This window comes from Choristoneura fumiferana, chromosome 24 (assembly GCF_025370935.1).
Source record: "Choristoneura fumiferana chromosome 24, NRCan_CFum_1, whole genome shotgun sequence".
NCBI classification, from domain to species: domain Eukaryota; kingdom Metazoa; phylum Arthropoda; class Insecta; order Lepidoptera; family Tortricidae; genus Choristoneura; species Choristoneura fumiferana.
In genome coordinates, this window is record NC_133495.1 from 13395879 (window position 1) to 13419314 (window position 23436).

Below are 23436 nucleotides of genomic sequence, written 5' to 3' on the forward strand. Positions count from 1 at the left end.
AAAGCCGCGGACGGACGGACAGACAGACAGACAGACAGACATGGCGAAACTATAAGGGTTCCGTTTCTGCCATTTTGGCTCCGGAACCCTAAAAAATGTTTGGCTTAGAAGCAGGGGATTTTGGATACCTAAAAATTTGCAAAAAACCCTTTGAGTACAACGCTGACTTGACGAGTTATTCTGGATTCGTGGCATAGAATGCGCCGCCACCATGAGAGTGACCAATGTAAATAAACTGTTCTGAGCTGATTGTTTTTGAACCAATGTATTTATGTCGGCCTGTGTAAAAACTTCAACTCGAGCACTCAATTTGGAAGCGAGCACTAACTTTGTTAATTGTGCGTAACACATGGCAACACCCAATCCAGTATCTCGACGTTAGGGTACAATTACGTCTTATATTTATTCAAGTGTTATAAAGCCATTACTCAGTGAATTAAGTACTATAATAATGGTAGATGATAAGACAGACATTTATTTCGAAAATGGCACCTCATGCAATCACTTGTATTCTGTTCATAGTTTTGATATCAATATGTTCAGCTACTATTAATAATGGGGCCTTATTTTCAAATCTAACTACAGTTCCAATAAGTAAGGAAGCCAACAAGGGGACAGGATTCGTAGAACTGGCTACAAAGTATGGGTACAAATCAGAATCGCATGTCGTTACAACTGAAGATGGGTACGTATTGACTATACATAGAATACCACCAGCAGCACACTGTACGAAGAAAGTTCCATTACTCTTGCTACCTAATATCCACATGACATCAGCAGGCTTTTTGGGTATAGCAGAACAGTCACCAGGGTTTATCTACTCCAATGAATGCTACGACGTCTGGTTTGGCAACTATAGAGGAAACTCATATGGTCGAAAACATGTTCGCCTCAGTCCCGAGGAGGATTTAGATTTCTGGAAATACTACGTCCACCATAACGGTGTGTATGATGTGCCTGCAACCATAGACTGCATCTTAGGTAATACTGGCTCAGAGCAAGTGATTATAATTGGCTACGCTCATGGTGGCACTATATTCTTTATTATGAATTCAGAGAAACCAGAATATGCTTCGAAAGTCAGTCTTCATGTCAGCTTGGCTCCACTTGCAAGATTAGTGAACCTCAAATCTCCACCGGTCAGGACATTATCAAATGTATGTAATATCTTTAGAGATACTTTACATGCCGCTGGTGTGTGGGAGATCCTTAGTAAAGGTTTCACGATTCAAGGAACTCTGGCTACTTTATGTCAAGTAGAGTTACTGGCAGCTATTGTTTGTGGAACAGACACAGCAGCACTAGACAATCCTCATCCTGACTCTCAACCACCGGAAGCACAAAAGAGAATCTACGAAAATTTCTTCTCTGGTACTTCAGTGGATACGTTTGCTCATTTCGGACAGCTTTTCCATACTCAGGAGTTCGTCAAATTTGACTATGGTGTAGTAAAAAACCTGAAACTGTACGGGTCTGCTACACCACCGGCATATAATTTGAAGGCGTCGGATGTTCCAGTGGTTGTGTTCAAAGGTCATAATGATGGTTTAATTAGTGTGGAGGATACTGATTTGATAGTTGAGCAGCTGCCGAATGTGATTGACTATATTAAAGTGAAAGACCCGCTGTGGAATAATCTAGACATGCAGTACAGTATCTACTGGAAAGATATCATATTCGCCCCAATGAAGACATATTTGGAGCAATATAGCAAATTATACTGATGAGTGCTATAATATAATTACATCTCTTATGCATCATTTTGTTTATGAATTATGTTTGTATAATTAGTTTTTGGGATGGTTTCATTGTTAATTGTACTATTATTTGGAACTTTGGAAGACTCTCCATTCCACTGTTTGTCCGTTTTGCCTAGTAATTAGTTTATATTAATATCTTTTTAAATGTTTATACCTTTTGACATATAATTATGTTATTGAATAAAATACTTAATGTTTGTTGGTGTACATTCTTACGGTGAGTGAATTTTTAAAATTAAAATATTTATGGTGGTTGAGATATTGATAAATTTAACTATATTTGCTATGCTGGCTGGCGTATTTAATCTCATGATCGTTAAAATCTGTTAATGCAAAACATAGACTTTGTCTGTCAGGCGAAAAAAGTATTACAACGCGGTTATGAAGAGGGTAAATGCGACACTGAATAAACAATTTAATGAGGCGTTTCCATAATACATTAATATTCGTAAACAAATATATGGGTAAGGCCGCGAATTTTAACCAATGTGACATAGAAATAACATAAAAAAATACGTGACGTTACCATAAAACGTAACGTAAATTTTTACAAAGCCTAGATCATACTGGTAAAAAATCTCATTAGATAACGTATGTATGAAAAAAAATACATGTCGTATAATAAAGTGAAGTTTTTATTTTTACTAGAACTTTCTGACGATACTGATCCTAAATCTGTCCTATATGAGATCTATAGAGCTAAACATGAGAATGTGGAAGTAAAAGTACCCTCTAGTTGACGAACATCTTTCCAAAAGTGTCTCTTTACATGCCTCTCTAACACTGACAATAAGGTGCACATTTATAAGCATAACGAATTTGGATAAGTGGTTTTTTTTTATTCGACTGGATGGCAAACGAGCAAATGAGTAAGAGATCACCACCGCCCATAAAAATCTGCAACGCCAGGGGTATTGCAGATGCGTTGCCAACCTAGAGGCCTAAGATGGGATACCTCACGTGCCAGTAATTTCACCGGCTGTCTTACTCTCCACGCTGAAACACAACAGTGCAAGCACTGCTGCTTCACGGCAGGATTAGCGAGGAAGATGGTGGTAGCAATCCGGGCGGACCTTGCACAAGGTCCTTCCACCTAGTTGTGAGCATGCTTGTGACTTCGACTGTACAAGCTATTAAATACCTCAAAGAAATGGCCAAAACCCTAAATCACAGGTTTTACCAATTTAGGAAGTAGTATCTTAGTTAAGTGGACAATGTAAAAAGATGTTTTTGGAAATAAATTATTATGATTATTTAGTTTAGGTAACAAATGAACTAAGTAGGTAAGTGAATCTCTCCGTTTGTCTCTCACTTTAAATACGCTATGCATGTAAGCAGGACGTGAACACAGAACTCGCCACAATTATCTTGTGCCGATCCCTGCACCTACAGATTAAAATTTATTTAACTTCAAAATATCCATCTAACTAACTTACTGTGCGTGCAGTCATTGGAAACCTAATAATAAACTAGTGTGTTAGAATTTTTCTGTGTGAACTTCCCTTTACCACATTTTTTCGTTACGTTATGTAAAAAATACGTAGCATTTTGTAAAAATGTAACGTAATCGTAACGAAAGTGTAACGTATTTTATACAAAAAATCGTTTATCATGGTGAATAACGACATTTTGAACATAATAATACATGCCACTTACATGGAAAAGATTAACCTATCGTATGAAAAAACAACCAGTCCGCGTAAACAAACTGATGAGATTTATTTATTTCATCGATGTTGCCCTATTAGAGTATTAGTTGCCAGTGTACAAAAACAAATTTCTACCAAAATTGGCGTTAAAGCTAGCTTAATAAAGCGTCACCAAAGTATTCATAACGAAAACGTGGTATTTTGGCACGTGAAAAGAAATAAATATAAAACATGAAAATTATTTGATTATCATGATTCCGCAATCGGTAGGACTATCGTTATATCATTAAATTTTGTTTAAACAAAATCATGATCATGAGAAGTTAAATAGCATGAAAATAATAAGGTATTAAGTACTCGTGGTCAAAAAAAATTGACAATTTTCGTTACGTTGTGGACGGTAATATATTTTTATTATTTTTTTTAAAAGGGTTTAAATCAATTATCTCATTTGCGACCTTGAGAGTTTATATCGTGTCATGTAATAAAAAAAATAATTAAACCTCTAGGTGTTATCAGTTTTTTTTTATCAGCGTTCCAAATTTGAAACGTCCAAATTGGTCAAAATTCGCGGCCTTACCCATATACAGGCTGTAGTCGTTAAGTGTAGCCAGGCGTTTATTCCGTAAATATAACACATATCAGAAAAGTTTAAACTGATATCGAAAGTAGGCATGTGACTCAGTGAGAAAAATGACATCAATAACTTCAATGAAACAAATAAAAATCCCAAATGTTAACTTCAAACCCTCCCTACATTTAGTACGCTGTTAGTTGAAAGACTTTAGTTAAACTTAGTCATTTTGCTAATATCATATGATTAATTATTTATTTTAACTGCTCATGCTCTTAAAATGTTACTTTAGTCTCTGCATAACGACACTAAAGCTCCTTTTTATTCTCTAGGGATTAAAGTTTGAGATGTTGGTCGAAACAACTATCGAGACAATGATCGTTGAATCAACATCCCACATTCCCCTCGTAAGCCAAGTCAAGGTACTTGCTGAGTTTGTCCTTCGTTTGTGTTCGTCATGTGGGATGGTGATGTCGACGAGCAATGCCTGGTGGTTTGATCGATCTGTAAGCACGATATCAGGCTTATTAGCTACAATAGTCCTGTCCGTGATGACAGATCGATCCCAATAGAGCGTGGCACGACCATTTTCGAGAACTGCCGCAGGTTCGTACCTATTGTACGGTACCTCGGAGTCTACAAGGCCGTTACGAAGAGCAAGTTGCTGGTGGGTAATCCTGGCTACTTAGTTATGTCTGTGCAAATACACGTCCGTTAGCAAGATGAGAACAACCGGAGATAATATGCCTGAGTGACTCCCCGGAACGGCGGCATGCCCGACAAAATGTCGACCGTAACGTCCTTCAGCAATTGCACACACAAAAACCTCGGTTTCCCCGAAGAGATCCCCGAAACGTAACCAGGTCACCGACGCGAGAAGGTCTACATCAGGTCCTGTTAGCTTCTTACTCTTCCATACGTTTTTGCGGTCTTCCGTGCTCATTACCATAGGACTGTGGCAATTTTCGTTTGCCAAGGATAGCGGGGTGAGGTGTCTGTTATTATTATTATTATTACGATACAGATATCTGTATCGTAATGAGATTTCATATATCATTACAGCACCCGGGCGCGCCGCGCCGCGCGCACGAGCAGCGCAGGTCGTCGCGCGCGCAGCGGGCGCTGCTCGTGGGGCAGACATATACCTACCTAGTTCACGTTAATGCAGGTCATTCTCAATGGTTCTTGATCATATGATAGGAAGTTGGTCGATTTTACTTGCAAGATTTGACCACAAATAGACAAGACAACGGGACAGGTGAATAGAATAGAATAGAATAGAATAGAATAGAAATATGTTTATTCAGCCAACACATCATGACAAAAAAAAAAAGAGAAAACACATTTACAAAATTATAAAGAATACAAAAACAAACAAATAATGATGTGAATGAATAAACTAAATAAAAGTTTTTATTTTAAAACGCCCAGACGTCCTTTTAGAGGTGTTACTTGTACATGTTAGGTGGTTGCAGTTACATGAATGCATGCTCCGCCATAATATGGCACGCAAAAGTCTTAATCTAAATAATATTAAACTGAATATTTGCATATGTTAACATCTGTGTGATATTTGTGATCCTGCTAGGTACCTACATTAAAACATGCGAAACAAAAGACAAATTTAAACATTAAACGTAGGTGCCTTTTATTACTGTACCTACCTACAAACATACTTTTTTAGGGTTCCGGAGCCAAAATGGCAAAAACGGAACCCTTATAGTTTCGCCATGTCTGTCTGTCTGTCTGTCCGTCCGCGGCTTTGCTCAGGGACTATTAATGCTAGAAAGCTGTAATTTTGCACGGATATATATGTAAACTATGCCGACAAAATGCTACAATATATATATTTTTTTACCGTAGACGTAAAGTGGGGGTGTTTTTTTTTCTCATCCAACCCTATAGGTATAGGTAGTAAGTCTATCAAACTTTCAAGGAAAACTATAACGGATAAGTTTGCTTGAGAAGTATTAGTAGTTTAAGAGTAAATAGAAGCCTAAGGTATAAAATATACCTAAACTTGGAAGATTCCGTATAAAATACGAAATCCTTACAAAAATATTACTTATTTTTTTCGTAATGGCTACGGAACCTTTTTTTGGGCGTGTCCAACACGCTCTTGGCCGGTTTTTCCTCTATTATCTTCATCATAATATCAGCCGTAGGACGTCCATTGTTGGACGTAGGTTTCTCTCATGGAACTCCAGTTGCTTCGGTTAAAAGCCACCGCCGGTTTCAATCAGGTCATTCGGGCAACTCGTAGGTCCTGGTGCATGGTCCTGGTAATAATTACAACAACAAAAGTCGTCTCAATCTAAGTGGAAGCCTGTTTCCAACAATGAGACGCACAGAATATAATTGAATTTATAAAATAAAAATTCTACATACCTACCTACCTATCTATCTACGAATATTATTCAAGTGGGAAATTGGTTACCCTTCGTACGCTTTTAAGATTTTATTTTATGAGTAATCGTCGAATTTATCTAGTTTATGTACCTAAGTGTAACAAATTTATTGTAGTTTGTTACAAAAAAGTCCGAAACTATTATGTCAAAAAGTTAAAGGATTATAGCCATTTTTAGACGATACGATATTTGTACGAATGCACCCCATGTATGGGGTACTTTCGTACAGTCACAGAATAAGTAATAGTACAAGTACAGAAGGTTCTCTCTTTTGATGTTGACGAAAGCCGCCATTTTATATGCCTACGTAATTTTTATAAGCAAAATCACCGCGCACCACCAAGCAACATTGAACTCTAGTGGCTGCGCGCGAAGGTTGTTATTTTCAGTACCAACGTTTTGGTTTAGGATAGGGTTGTAAACCAATAAAAAAAATTATACTCACATATAACTTAAGAGTAAATTCGGACAAATACTTACTTAGTTTTCTAGCATTTTTAAAAAGACGCGCCTACGATCTCCGACGGTCACAAAATGGATAATTGTACAAGGTCACGTGCCGAATGCGTCGTCGGCTGCCTCATGATAAAGTCTATTCGTGATATAGTCTATTCGTGGTTAAGTTTTCGTGATAAAGTCTTTCGTGAAACAGTTTTCGTGATCTGGTATTTTCGTGATAGTCTGTTCGTGATAAAGTCATTCGTGAAAAAGTTTTTCGTGATTAAGTACTGACACGAGAATTTTGGTGTTGCAATTAATGTCATTTTAATGAATTCCCAAAAAAAAAACATGTTCAGATAACATTATGTAGATTCCATACTGTTTAGTGTGGCTATAAGTACATATATTTACTGTTTCAGCGCTCAAACTGTACAATTTAAATATATATACCATCCTCATCCCAAAAATCGAAACACCACGCTATTTCATTTTCATGGTAGATATTCTAATATCCTCACCAATCATAAAATCGCGAGGTTTATTTTAGGTTTAATATTTTTTTGCACTCATCGGTGCGACTAGTTCGAGCAAAACTGCGAGCTCGCATGCCGGGCGGTGCTCATAGCCCTAGTGAGTTAACCCACGCCGGCGTGGGGTGTTTTGATACTTACAGAATCGCACCTATATCGCGGAGTGCGCCGCGCCTGGTACAGTGGACTTTTCATCCACTTCCTGGATACGCATACCCTTTTTTATATATCTGCACCATCATTCTGCAATCAAGTATTAATTAAACATTAGGGTATCTAATAAAACGTTACAATAAATAAAATAATAATGCACTATGACAACTGAGGTAAACAAAGGGTTTATGATCGATATGTAAATAGAATAATGCCCTACTTATGTAACACATTTTAAAAAGTAAAGTTTTTATTTTATTTAACATCGAAATATGATGTATTGGTGGTAAAAAAAAAAGATGTACCTGGGAGCATTAATACGCGTACGAATGTGCCCCCTGTAGGCATGTTTGAATGTACCCCAGGTCTTATCCAAATTGAAATGACAACTTTGCACAAAATTATAATTTAGTATTAAGAATTATAAAATTAAGGCTTAAAATAAATAATGTTGACATTACCTTAATCGTTACTATTTTGTCAAAAATATCAAAGATCTTGTTATAGTTACGAAATAAACTTAGGTAAAAATTTTACTCACTGAGTGCGAAAACACGTTATATCTTGTCAGATCACACAGTGTGGCGCGACGGGCGCAATACTCCGTTAGGAACATAGGGGTCTGTATGTCTATGCATACAAGTAAAGGCGTGTTTGTGTGCCATTTAGTTTTTCTGTTATTCTAATTGTATGAATGTGCCCCGCGTATAAAGGGTGATACACAGAAAAATCATTTCAATAATCAGATTAAAACTATTTAGTAAAACTTTTTTTAACTTATAATACTAATATAAGATAAAGTTAGTAAAATCTTAAACTAAAACCAAATAATGAACTAAAAGAATTTCTTTGCTCGCCCGCGATATGCTTACGGCTTATAACCAGCAACGCAAAACCAATTCGATACTCTGATATTTAAGACACATGTGTACGTGCAGTGTTTGTTCAAGTGAGGCATAAATAAATGAATTCAAAACTTTAATAATGGTAGACGATGAGACAGACTTTTATTCCGACAATGGCACCCCATAAATTCACTTGTTTTTTGTTCTTAGTTGTGATATCAATATGTTCAGCTACTATTAATAATGCTGCCTTATTTTCAAATCTAACTACAGTTCCAATAAGTAAGGAAGCCAACAAGGGGACAGGATTCGTAGAACTGGCTACAAAATATGGGTACAAATCAGAATCCCATGTCGTTACAACTGAAGATGGGTACGTACTGACTATACATAGAATACCACCAGCAGCACACTGTGCGAAGAAAACTCCGTTGTTCTTGCTACCTAATATCCACATGACATCAGCAGGCTTTTTGGGTATAGCAGAACAGTCACCAGGGTTTCTTTTATCTGATGACTGCTACGACGTCTGGTTTGGAAACTATAGAGGAAACATATATGGCCAAGATCATGTCCGCCTCAACCCCGCCAAGAATGCGCAATTTTGGGAATTCTCCTTTCACGAAAGTGGCGTGTACGACGCCCCTGCTTCCATAGACTACATCTTAGAAACTACTGGCTCACAACAAGTGATTTTCATAGGCTACGCTCAAGGTGGCACTGTATTCTTTATTATGAATTCAGAGAAACCAGAATACGCTTCTAAAGTCAGTCTTCATGTCAGCTTAGCTCCACTTACCAGATTACTGAACACGAGATCTCTCCCAGTCATTGCATTAGCAGAAGTATGTAATAACTTCCGAGATATTCTATACGCCGCTGGTGTGTGGGAGGTTCTTGGCAAAGGCTTCACGATTCAAGGAACTCTGGCTACTTTATGCCAAATAGATTTACTGGCATCCATTGTTTGTGGAGCGTCAACAGCAGCGACAGATGCTCCTCATCCTGAATCACTCCCTCCGGAAGCGGAAAAGCGAATTTACCAGAACTTTTACACTGGTACTTCAGTGAAATCGTTTTCTCATTACGGACAACTTATCCACAGCAAAGAGTTCGTTAAATTTGACTATGGATTAGTGGAAAACCTGAAGCGGTACGGGTCTGCTACACCACCGTCATACAATTTCAAGGCGTCGGACGTTCCAGTGGTTGTGTTCCAAGGTCTTAATGATGGTATAATGAATGTGGTAGACACTGATTGGACTGTTGATCAACTGCCGAATGTGATTGACTATATTAAAGTGAAAGATCCGCAGTGGAATCATCTTGACATGTTGTACAGTATCTTCTGGAAAGAGACCATATACCTTCCTTTGAAGCAATTTTTGGAGCAATACGACAAAGTATATACTGATGAGCGTTGAGGAATCATCTCTTTCTTACGAGTATTCATCATTTTATCTATGTCTTATCCTGGTTTGAATAATAATATGTTTGTGTAATGCCATTTTTAATTGCAATTACCTTTTTTTTTTAGAGTTCTGTACCCATGTGGTGCCAACGGGACCTATTACTAAGGCTCCAGTTTTTGTCCGTTTTGTAATTTGTTTTTTTTTTTTCATTTAATATTTTTGTTTATTTTAATTTTACATTTATTTTATTTAGTATATTTCGTTTTGGCTTAGAGTTTTATCATTGAATAAATGTTTCTGTATATATAATTGTTTCTTTTTTTCATTATGAGTCATTTTACAGTTGTAATTTTTTTTTTATATGAATATTAAAACTAAGTTGCTCTAGCAAAATGAATATTTTTTGTGCTTGGCAAAGTGGGTCCTCATTATAATTATTATAGAAATAAAGATGTCCAATATTGATACGATTACTATAAATGCTGCTGAGTAATTGATTAGATGAAAATTAACAGTAGGTAAAGTTGAACAGATGGCCGTTGGGGCCGAAAAGTTCGCGAATGGAGACCGCGGATCGGCAAGCGCAGCGTAGGACATCCACCACCAAGATGGATGGATGATCTGGTTAAAGCTGCAAATTAACGGTGGATGCATACCGCTTCCAACCGAAGCAACTTGAGTCTATGGAGGAGACTTATGTTCAACAGTGGATGATGATGAAAATTGTCAAATGGCTGCTTCAATAGACGTTAACTAAAATCACTGACATGGTTACACAAACAGATGACTTGATTTCGATTTTGGATGAAGCCTTGTCTTTGCTTTTGATTAAAATCGGTTTCGTCGTTTTTGAGATATTGCTCTTTGAAATAACAATGTCTGGGATTTAAGAGCCTTATCACACTAGCGATTTGCGGGCAAGTTGAAAGCCAAGCGAGCACATTGCGAGCACGCAGCGAGTTAGTTGCGAGCGCGCAGGGAGTTTGCCGCGAGCGCGCAGGTTCCGCCGCGAGGGCGCAGCTAGTTCGCTGTGTTATCGCTTTCAACTCGCCCGCAAATCGCTAGTGTGATAAGGCCCTAAAAGTTTTTGAAGCTGATTTTATTTAGATATCAATATCATATTCATATTCAATTGCTGGAACCACAACTGCACCAGTTGTTAACCGGTGTAGTTTATCAAAAGATAGTGTAACAGTAACAGGTCTATAAGCGTCCTTTATTATCACTAAAATGACATTACGGCGAATTTACATACAAATGTGTAATATTAAACAGGTAAATAGCAATGAGAGCAATAACACTACCTGTCTCGCTTTTTTCCCGATAAAACCCTTCAATTAAGGCAAACGTACGAATGCTCGTCACTGACCTAATAGCCATTTTTAGGGTTCCGTAGCCAAAATGGCAAAAACGGAACCCTTATAGTTTCGCCATGTCTGTCTGTCTGTCCGTCCGCGGCTTTGCTCAGGGACTATCAATGGTAAAAAGCTGTAATTTTGCACGGACATGTGGGTTGTAGTGGGTGGAAAAATTTGAAAAAATTCAGGATGGTAGTAAGTATATCAAACTTTCAAGGAAAACTATAACGGCTAAGTTTGCTTAAGAATTATTAGTAGTTTAAGAGTAAATAGCAGCCTAAGGTATAAAATATACCCAAACTTGGAAGATTCCGTATAAAATACGAAATCCTTAGAAAAGTATCACTTAATTTTTTCGTGTCCGACACGCTCTTCGCCGGTTTTTTTTTAAACGCCCAAATATACCATTTGACCCATTTAAAATAGATAGGTCAGTTTGGGTAACCCTAACGCTATAAGACACGGAAAGATCTCTAAGGAACCAAGTCATCGATTTTAATGGTAGGGATACCAGAATTCAATTCAACGCAGTCGTATTCTTTACTTGCGTTGTTTTTATCTTCCATATGATCAATCCTTGAGCTGACTAGGTATGTTTTTTCGATATTCGCTCACACGAGTGACATATACCAAATTAAGGAGCGGCCACACCGCTACTTAAAAAAACGATGACGGTGCAGAATGTGCATGCTTTCCACACCGCTGCTTAAAATACGCAAACGGTGCGGAATCGCAGTGATCTGCCGTAAACGTCAAGACTTTTGTTCGCTAAAGTCCTGACGTTTACGGTTGTTTTGTCTTTGGTGAAGATATAGGTGCAGAATAAAATTCCCAAAAATGACTTCAAATGATTATAATAAAAATAACAGTTTACAATTCAGAGGTCGTAAGATGAATGACAGATAACCGTTGGGGGAGAAAAGTCCTCGAGTGGCGACCACGAACCGGAAGACGAAGCGTTGGCAGGCCTCCCACCAGGTGGACTGACGACATCGTGAGAGTAGCGGGAAACCGGTGGATGCAAGTGGCAAGTTGTCGTTCATTGTGGCGTTCTAAGGGGGAGGCCTTTGTCCAGCAGTGGACGTCTTCGGGCTGATGATGATGATGAAGATGAATGACAAGACGATTTGCATTTACGTATGATTCCAAGAAGCTCCTGAACCAACGTTATAGCAATGCCGCGTCGATGCCGCGGCCATCCGCGGTTGGGGAAGGCGTTAAGCCTGAACAACGGTACATCACTGCGATTCCGTATTTTAAGCAGCGGTGTGGAGAGAATGCGATAAGAACGGTGCGCATAATGGTGCGTCACTGCGATTCCGTGCCGTCACCGTTTTTTAAGCAGTGGTTTGGCCGCACCTTTAGTTCGTGAAAGAGTGCGCCGTCCAGGGCTACGTCGTGAAAGACATCATCATTTACCAACCCAACCAAGACGCTCCAAGAGTCCGAGTCTGCCAAGAGGCCTGTCAAGCACCCGCGGATGTTGCTGCGCTCCGACTTCTGGCCGTGTGTGGTGTTCCGTCGGTTTAGGGTAGCGACGAAGGCGACGTTCAAAAACCCCTAATTTACAGTGTCGAAACATGCAGGCTACCTTGGTTGCAACCCCCCAAATAAAACCCTCGACCTTAATGTGCTTGTCATGAAACCCGTGGTCGGTAAATGAGTCATTGCGCGTACAAATTTTGTTGTCATGAAGCCCAAGGTCGGTAAATGAGTCATTGCGCGTACAAATTTTGTTGTCATGAAGCCCAAGGTCGGTAAATGAGTCATAGCGCGTACAAATTTTGTTGTCATGAAGCCCAAGGCCGGTAAATGAGTCATTGCGCGTACAAATTTTCTTTTCATGAAGCCGCGCGCTGCTGCAGGACCACATGCACACGCATGTTGCGGCGCATGCTGCTTCTGGCGCTACCAAGATCGCAGCCTAAGGTATCGCCAGTATTTGGAAGCATTATATTTTTTCATTTAGAAACTTAGATGAATGATTGGTCTCGCGCGCTCGCTCGACTAGATACCGCCGGCGTACTTGTCAAATGCGGCAACAAATAGTACGCAGAAATCGGCGTACCTGAGCCCGAGGCGAGTCAGTCGCGTTGCAAACTTTGCGTAATGTGCATGTCCCGAATTTTTGTTAAATTTTGGTCATAAACCGAAGTAAAATTCCAGTTTTCGCAGTGAAACTGTTTAAAAATAATACTACAAGAAATAAGAAGGACACTGGGATCACATACCATCAGTAAATATCGTATAATTTCGAAATTACAAAATAAAATAACATGAACCCTAAACGCCATTCTGTGTTGCCCCGTACACAAGAATCAAATTCCCGTGGTTGAGATTTTAATAAATTGAATTTTATTGTTATCATCATTAAATGATGATAATTTTAATAACTTATTTTATTTAAGTATCTAACGTAATTATTATATATACATAGCCTAGTTCTATATTATTTAATGTTTACCTTTGTGATATTATACACTGAAGGTGTATAAATTGTTACCCGACACTTTTAATTAAGGGGTGAATGTGTCTTAAAATTAAAAATGTTTTTCGTATTCCCAGTCAAAAGCCGATCAGCTGATTTTCTTAGGTATTACGGGACACGAAAAAAATTTTTTCGCATTCTTCCCATTTTCCTGAAATGTTAACTTTTTACCCGACTGCCCGAAGGAGGGTTATGTTTTTCAAGCGTATGTATGTAAGTATGTATGTATGCATGTACCTATGTATGTATATTTTGTAAACAATTATTTTTATTTTAGTCTTATTAACCTGTACATTATATTAGGTTTAACTATAGGTGCAACGTGTTAAGTACGCAAAACTTCTTAGTTGGTGACTTGTCCATGAATTTTCAGTAATAATTTGTAAATATTGAATGTCCTTAAATATATATATTTTTTAATTAAAAGTGAGGCCTGATCATTGATATACCTACATCATACCTACCATTTTTTTAAAGAAGAAACCTACGCCTAACCTATACACAAACATATTAATACATTCACTCTTAATTACTTCTTAATTTCTAAGTATTTCCCAAGATAAATTTTGTAACCAGTAACTTAATACACCACAGAATAATTTATTTTCCCAATAATTCGGTAACAGTGGAGCAGCTGGCAACACAATTAGTCACGCACACTAGCATCCTTGCAAATTGTCTTACACCGTTCTTACGCACACTACAGTATTGAGTTGCCGCATTCACGAACGTTTTGTTTTTAGTTAGCGCGGTATCTAGTCGAGCGAGCGCGCGAGACCAATCATTCATCTAAGTTTAGAAATATAAAATTTTACTCGTAAATGTGATGAAAAACATTGTATGTCGCACGGGCGGTACTAGAATTACGAACATCGACTCGTTAAAGCAACTTCGGGCTTCTAATAGACTCTCGTTCGTAATTCCTTATTTACCCTTAAGACACAATGTTCTATATATTAGTATTTTTTGTGTATAATTTTACAGCGCATTGGTTTTTAACTGTAATGCTGTATTTTTATTGACAAACAAATAAATAATTATATTTAAGGTCATGTCGTCTCCAGTACACTACAGATTCTTCAAAAGCGGACTAATAAATGAGAGGGTACTTTGAAAGCTCTCACCGTCCCGTAATTGGGCATGCCTTATCTTCCCGGCAAAGTCATTGAAAAGGTTAGTACGGTCAGACGGGAATCAGGTTTAGCAACCAACCAGGTCAAGGTTTAAAAAAATAACGTTTTTAACCACTTTTGAACTTTATCAAATAACTCCAAGGAATTCTTATTATGAAATTCCGTGACATTGGTATCGGAGAAGCTATTTTAATACCTATCCGTTTTACATTTATTCGTCCTTACTTATCTTTACATAGTATAAAATGAAGTCGCTACCGCTGTCTGTTCGCTTAGATCTTTTAAACTACTTACTACTACGGATTTTAATGCAGTTTTCAGCAATTGATAGAGTGATTCAAGAGGAAGTTTTATATGTATAATACATCCCATTTTGTCGTTCCCGAGGGATGACCAAAAGTTTGTTTTTTATTCTAACCGCTGACCGACCGGTCTGGAAGTATAAATAATGATCATTGCACAAACCTTCATTAAATACGTAATGTGTTAAAAAGGGATTTAAAATAAAAAGCTGGCGTACTAACTCTTTACTCTGACGCTTGCTTGCATGATTACAATATGCTTGCTGCGTGTTTGAATGCAGATTTGAATGCATAATTACTTGCACTATTTCTTGCATAATTACATGCTTGCTTACATGCTTATTTGCATGCTTGCTTGCATGCAAGCTTGCTGTTGAATTTCGAATTGACTCGTGACTATCAAATTCTGGGTATTTTCCTAAAATTTCTAAATTTTCAATCAAAAAAATCAAATTTCGGCTAAGACATATATCGCTAAAAATGTTCAAAAATACCTCGGCTATCACACCCTTAAAGCTTTGCACGTACCTACCAAACACCCTGTATAATGTTGTTTTCGCGGTGTTCTAACTCCAATGATTTCATAACGGCCACTACCTACTGCCAACATTCGCAATATTCTCGGTAGATGGCAGCATTGTCGATAAAGGATGTGACGTCACTTCATCATAGACGAAGGCTCGGTGAAAACCGTGGCGCCAACAATAACATCTTGCCTGCTTGCATGCTTGCTTGTTTGATTGCTTGCTTCTTAGAAATGTTTATGGTTTACGCGAGCAAAGCCTATGGTGCCGCAGCACGAGCCAGCAGGAGTGATAGAAGCCCAGTGTACTTTTATAGTATGTAGGTGAGGTACGACTATAATAGGTACACTCCTTCTAGCTCGTGCTGAGGCACCGACTTCAAACTGGTAGAAAACTATTTGCATGGTTTTTTTGAAGTCGGTTAATTTTTTTGTTATAAGCATATATTTTTGTGTATCTTACTACGATATATATACAGTCTTAACCGCCTTTGATGAATGCACACTCGGTAGAAGAACACATAATTCACCTCATTTTGAGAGGATGTTCGTACTCAGCAGTATAACTGGCTGAAAAAGACGATATTGACTTTCTGTTCGCATTAATAACTATTTTTAATTTCCTCCGAATAAAACTATCGCATAAATTTCGGTGTGCGGCAATAACCAGTCGAGCGTTGAGATACCGGATACGTCAGGACAAATATGAAATAAATTAGTTTAATGTTATTTCAAGTGTCACAGTACAATAAATTATTCATACTAAAAAAAACAAATGGTCGCGAAAAATTGTTTATTTCCGCACGCACTATAAGAACAAAAGACGGTGAGAAATTATTTATTCCGAAAATGGCGCCCCAAGAAATAACTTGTCTTCTGTTCATTGTTTCTCTATCAATATGTTCAGCGGCTACTAATACTGTCGCATTACTAGCAAATCTAACTTCAATTCCAATAAGTAAGGAAGCAAACAAGGGTACAGGGTTTGTAGAACTGGCCACAAAATATGGATACAATACGGAATCCCATGTCGTTACAACTGAAGATGGGTACGTACTGATCTTACATAGAATACCACCAGCAACACACTGTGCGAAGAAAACTCCGTTGTACTTGCTTCATAATATCCATCAGTCATCAACAGGCTTTTTGAGTATAGCAGAACAGTCACCAGGGTTTATATTCTCTGATGACTGTTACGACGTTTGGTTTGGAAACTTAAGAGGCAATGAATATGGTCGGAAACATGTCAGCCTCGACCCCGATAAAGATTTAGAATTTTGGAAATTCCACATTCACGAAAACGGCGTGTACGACGTGCCTGCTTCCATAGACTATATCTTAGACAACACTGGTTCAGAACAGTTGATTTACATCGGCTTCTCTCATGGTGGCGGCGCATTCTTTGTCCTGAATTCTGAAAAACCAGAGTACGCATCGAAAATCAGTCTTCATGTCAGCTTAGCTCCTTCTACCAGACTATTGAACAACAAGTCTTTAGCTATAAGGACGCTAACAGTGACAATTAATGAGTTACGCCTCGCTTTAGAAGCCGCCGGCGTGTGGGAGCTCGTAGCTAAAGGTTTCCCCCTACAAGGATTCCTGGCTACTTTATGCCAAATACCTCTTCTCGCTGCAGTTGTTTGTGGATTGGCCACAGCGGTGGTAGATGCTCCTCATCCTGGCTCTCTACCTCCAGAAGCGCAGAAAAGAATTTATAGCACTTTACTATCCGGTACTTCTGTGGAGACATTCGCTCATTACGGACAGCTTGAAACCAGCAAGAAGTTCAGCAAATTCGATTATGGATTAGTGGAAAATCTTAAACGGTATGGGTCTGCTACACCACCTGAATACGATTTCAAGGCATCGAACGTTCCAGTCGTTATGTTCCAAGGTCTTAATGACCATATAACGGATGTGGCTGATACCGATTGGGTTGTTGAACAACTGCCAAATGTAATTGACTATATCAAATTGGAAGACCCGCTGTGGAATCATCTTGACATGCTATACAGTGTTTACTGGAAGGACAAAATATACGCTCGTATGAAAACATATTTGCAACAATATTCCAAAGTATATTGATGAGTGATGACTCCATCTCTTATGTAAGAGCAGCCCTCGTGTAGAACTCGAAATCTCGAGAAATTAATCTGCAAACAAAATTTTACAGAAATTACTATATTATGATTGGTTTTTTGGAGTCTTTTTGTATTTTTTATATATTTTATCAAAGCAAAGTAGAAATAAGCAGCCTGAGATATGTATGCATAGGAAAATTCGTGTCTAGGTTCCTGACCAGCAGTGGTGTAGGGGTTATATCACGCAGCACGGAATGCTGAGGACCTAGGTTCGATTCCCAGTACTGGTCTCTTTTTCTGGTTTTTCTGTGCATCCATGTCACAGTTTGTATTTAGTACGATAAGTTTTGTAATTTTTTTTTTTTATTTAATATTTTTGTTTATTTTAATTTTATATTTATTTCATTTAGTATATTTAGTTTTGGCATAGAGTATATCATTGAATAAATGTTTCTGTTATAATTGTTTTTTTTTTTTTCATTATATGTCATTTTAAGTTTTCTTCAGAATTATTAGTAGTTTAAGAGCCAATAGCAGCCTAAGATATAAAATATACTTAATCTTGGAATATTCCGTACAAAATACGAAATCCTTAGAAAAATATTTCTTATTTTTTTCGTAATGGCTACGGAACCCTATTTCGGGCGTGTCCGACACGCTCTTGGCCGGTTTTTAATTTTATATCATCAGTTTGTATTTTCGAGAAATTACGGTATCCAACCGCGACGCGCCATCAATAATAAATAATAATCAATCCATCCAAATTGTTATTTATAATTATTTTTAACTCTGGAAACAAAATGATGCGCGAAATCGAAAACCCTAGTACAGAAGCTTTGTAGGTACTCGCTTCATAAGCTTACAATGTACCATATCAAATCACAACGTCTATGCATGTCTGTCAAATTATGCGCGTAAGTATACTAAACTGTGTCGAAGTTCGTTAGGCCCGTCTTGACCCAGTTCCAAATACCAGCCGTTCGCCTTTTGAAAGGTTTCCTTTGCATAAACTTTCCATATTGTTAGCATTAGGTACTGATGATTTGCATTATTTAGACCATATCTTAGAATAAGTACAAAAACCGGCCGGGGCGTGTCGAACACGTGGGGAAGACGCTCGATTTCAATGAAAATTAGCACTTTAAAGTTGAATATTTTGCAATCAAATCACTGAATTGAAAAATCGTTGTAGCAACCCCGTAATGGTTTTAAAAGACTTATCCAACGATACCTCACACTAATAAGAAAAAAAATCACCCCCACTTTTCGTCTATGGAAGTTACACTAAAAAAATTTTTTTTGAATTTTTTATTGTAGCATTTTGTCGGCATAGTTTACATATATATTCGTGCAAAATTACAGCTTACTAGCATTGATACTCCCTGAGCAAAGCCGCGGACGGACAGACAGACAGACAGACAGACATGGCGAAACTATAAGGGTTCCGTTTTGCCATTTTGGCTACAGAACCCTAAAAACTTATGGAGGACTCTTTACCTATCATTAAATTAAAATATCTCACTAATATTATAAATGCGAACGTTTGTCTGTTTGTTACATTATCACATCTAAACTGCTGAACCGATTTAGATGAAATTCGGTATACAAATAGTTTGAGTCCCAGGCTAGGACATAGGATAGATTTTATTAAGGAAAATTGTATAGTTCTCGCGGCATAGCGATCAACGATATCTACGCAGACGTAGTTCTGACGTGCGGTTCAAAAGTTAAGAGGGAGGGGGGACATATTTTTTGAACTTTCGTAGTGAATTTCTCCGAAAATATTCACTTTAACAAAAAAGGGTTCAAATATCTATCCAAAGATACCCCACAGCATAGGGTGGAAGTGAAAAAAAAAATCCCCACTACGTTTTTGGCCGTTTTGGGATTGGGAGTTTTTTTTATTTTTTTTTATTTTACCCCTTTGTCGGCGTGACTGATATGTATATTCATGCAAAATTACAGTTTTCTAGTAGGTACTAACGGGCTCTTAGCTTAACCGCGGACAGACAGACAGAACGAGATACATGGCGAAACTACATATAAGGGTTCCTAGTTGACTACGGAACCCTAAAAATGTGGTTGTGCTAAATACTTCTGATCATTAAACAACATTGTAAATCCCGCCGGAACAGAGATTTTTCCGAACCGGTAGTAGATTTTTTTTGACATTCGTATTATTCGTTATTAAAGCCGTGGTGGCCTAGTAAAGCCGTGGTGGCCTAGTGGTTTGACCTATCGCCTCACAAGCAGCAGGTGCAGTTTTGCAGGTGGTAGGACCTTGTGCAAGGTCCGCCCGGATTGCTACCACCATCTTGCTCGTTAATCCTGCCGTGAAGCAGCAGTGCTTGCACTGTTGTGTTTCGGCGTGGAGAGTAAGACAGCCGGTGAAATTACTGGCACTTGAGGTATCCCATCTTAGGCCTCTAGGTTGGCAACGCATCTGCAATCCCCCTGGTGTTGCAGGTATCTATGGGCGGTGGTGATCTCTTACCATCAGGAGACCTACATGCTCGTTTGCCATCCAATCGAATAAAAAAAAAAAAAAAGCAGAAGGTCGTGGGTTCAAACACCGGCTCGCACCTCTGAGTTTTCGAAATTCATGTGCGGAATTACATTTGAAATTTACCACGAGCTTTGCGGTGAAGGAAAACATCGTGAGGAAACCTGCACAAACCTGGGAAGCAATTCAATGGTGTGTGTGAAGTTCCCAATCCGCACTGGGCCCGCGTGGGAACTATGGCCCAAGCCCTCTTGTTCTGAGAGGAGGCCTGTGCCCAGCGGTGGGACGTATATAGGCTGGGATGATTATTCGTTATTATAGATAGATATTTTGACTTTGAAAGAACCATAATCTGACAGCTAATGTCGGCACCGTTGGTTTCATTTTTAGCCATACCTAGCGAGCGCTGTTGATCATTTCTGCTCTCCCAACCTTTGCACGTTCCAAAATTCAAAGTACCAGCACCAGCATATTAATGTGGTAAGGTTACAGGACCCGCCTGGATCTATCTGATCAATGGATCACCGCGTAGTATTTTAAATTTCAGTGACGTCACGGGCCGTTGACCCCGCATCGACCGCTGGAACTGGGTCGCGCAGACAATGCTCCAAATAAAGATGAGACAGGGTGTCCTGGATATTGTAATTGTATGAGATGAAGGGAGTGAAAAATGGTAAAAAAACTAATTTGGTCGGAAATCGCGTCATTAATTAATGTTGGGACATTTTTAACCCCCACGCAAAAAGAGCACGAGCAGAGACGCAAATAAGTACCTGGAAAAGATAGCTCTTAAGCTATAAGGCCGCCTATTGCTTACCTTGTATTTTTCTCTCTCTGTATTGCTTACTACTTTTGGTTACAATAAAGATTCATTGTATGTATTGTATTGTGTTGTACATTAAACACATTTTTCCAGAAATGACGCAAACTATATACTTGCTTTAGATAGGTATTTAACTAAATGTAAACAAAACAACCTCGATCGGTGTCTTAAATATTGAAATTCCCATTAAACTATCTAAACATTTTACATTTCTTTATTGAAATACACTAGTCTGATTTGTATTATAGATAAGTGAAATGTTTAAAATCCTTTCCTTTCAAATTAGACCTTTTTTTAATACTTAAATGGAGGCACCAACCTGTAACCTGTTAAATTGAGTAAACTATTTTTCATTTTTTTTCTTGAAACGGCCCCTAAAGCTTGCAAATTAAATTTGATCCACTTACCGGTTACCGATTGAGCTGAAATTTTGCATGCCTGTGTCGCCTTATTCATAAAAAATCCTTAATTGAGGTTTGATCGGTCTGTTACTTAGCAGACTGATTAAGCTTGTTAGACGGTTGTCAAGAAGTATTATTCATTATGAATGCTGATAGACGGATTAGACGCGTTATGTTGGCCATCTTGACAAATCAAAGACAAAAATTGGCCTCATTGATAATTTAAAAAAAAAATAACAGCAGTGACAGCAAATTAGCAGGAAAAAAAATAAAAAGAGAGATGTTTGTTTTCCCGCCATTTCCGATCCGCATGTTTATGTTGTACCTAAGTGCAAAAAGCCGTAATTATGTTAATCATCCTATTTTTTTTTTCATATTTATTGTTAGTAAAGTAGCAGTAATAAATACTTAATTTAGAGGATTTTTAAATACAAATTTCTGAAATAAAATTTTCCTGTTTTTTTTTTAATCTTTGCGTAACCCTCACTAAAAATATCTTCGGTATGGTTTTTTTGCTCTTGTCAAAGTCAGCTGTTCAAACTTGTGGCGGCCATTTTGTGACTTAGCAGGGAGATAAAGGAGGGTCTACGGTCCTCTAACTTTAGCAGAGCCTTGATCGACTGATTAGCGCTAACAGACGTTTATGAATCATACTTTTTAGCATCGGGCCTTCAAGGAGCCTTCAAGAAGGCTCTAACTTTTTATGAATATGGCTGTTAGTGATATCCTGGTAGTCCGGCCAGGATCGTCTCCACAGGACGGAACTCTTCAACGGTTAATGGTATGACTTGAAATTTGGTATGCAAATGTAGTTTGGATGACAATGCAAGTGCAGTCAACAAAAAATACAGTCAGCAAAAAAGCTTGCGACTTAAAGTTTCACACATGTAAAACCGTAACGGATCACTAGTAATTATTGAAATAAGACACAATGGGACACTCACGTTTTAATAGCTGAGGTATGTCTGAAATACGTGAATCAATATGTACTATCTACATTTAATATTATGTATGTAACAATGTAAATATACGCACGCTCACACAATTAGCTACGCTGCTAGACTTTACACGTGGCTTCGCGCGTGTTGAGGTCTCCACACATTACATCATATCATACCATTACTGTAATTTAGTAAGGTGCCAGGCAAAATACACCGTGTATTTTTGATACTACCTCAAACTGTAATTAGACGAAGATTTGAGTGCTGCGAACCGATATCAAATCAAATTGCTAATTCAGAATTAACTACCAGAGCGTAATTATTTTTTTAAATATTTTCGAGCAGCAATGTAATGCGTACAATAATTTGATACGAGAGAGAAGCGTTCTGTGACACCTGTCACGTCAACAAGTGCGACGTTTTGAACAGAAACAAAATAGTATCACGTAGTGATACATTGCGTGATAGTTAGTTTTATAAAAAAATAATAGGTATATTTTTTTACTAAAACATAATAAAATGTGATAATTAGAGCCTTCACTAACTACCCATAAAGTTTGAGGTAGTATCAAAAATACACACTGTAGGGTAATTCAGGGTGATATGGCCAGTCGTTTATGATGGCCAGTTGAAAAAATTCCAATTCTTACCAATAAATGGCGCTATTTATCGGCAGTAGGTACGCGCTTGACGTTCGTGAGAGATCGCAAGTAGTGCAGTTTGTTGCGCCAATAAAAATTAAAAAGGCAAGTATTCTATTGGTTTTATGTTAAACCTAACTCAAAAATTGTTAGAACATGTTAGTTACGTTGTGAACGTGATTTTATAATCGATTTGGTATTAATTTTACTTTTGTCTTGTAGTTTGATGTTTTGTTGTTAGTATAACCTCAAAATCGACAAACTTATTTGACTGTGTCAGTGCTTTTGTTTGTATGGCCATCTTATCTTAAAGGTATGGTTTATATGACCATTATTTTTTAAGGCTTATATGGCCATACTATTTTTATTTGTTAACCAATTTATTTTTTGTTTTCAAATGCCAAAATACATGCGAATATCGAACCATGGTAAATGGCCACAAGAACAGTTATCAAATGCAATGAATG

General features: G+C 38.0%; 3 protein-coding genes across 3 annotated transcripts in view; all 3 read left to right on the forward strand.

Annotated features, from left to right (window-relative positions):
- LOC141441719 (uncharacterized) overlaps positions 1–23436 on the forward strand; it is a 162232-nt gene that overhangs the window by 55033 nt on the left and 83763 nt on the right.
- Positions 449–1958, forward strand: LOC141441724 (lipase 3-like). Its single transcript, XM_074106555.1, has one exon. The coding sequence runs from the start codon at positions 459–461 to the stop codon at positions 1722–1724; it is 1266 nt and encodes a 421-aa protein (XP_073962656.1). The 5' UTR covers positions 449–458; the 3' UTR covers positions 1725–1958.
- Positions 16413–18126, forward strand: LOC141441673 (lipase 3-like). Its single transcript, XM_074106471.1, has one exon. It carries the CDS (start codon positions 16426–16428, stop codon positions 17662–17664), a length of 1239 nt encoding a protein of 412 aa, XP_073962572.1. The 5' UTR covers positions 16413–16425; the 3' UTR covers positions 17665–18126.

Excerpts from the sequence above, each read along its gene's own strand:
- LOC141441673 (XM_074106471.1), top strand. The coding sequence starts at position 16,426 with ATGGCGCCCCAAGAAATAACTTGTCTTCTGTTCATTGTTTCTCTATCA.
- LOC141441724 (XM_074106555.1), top strand. The coding sequence starts at position 459 with ATGATAAGACAGACATTTATTTCGAAAATGGCACCTCATGCAATCACT.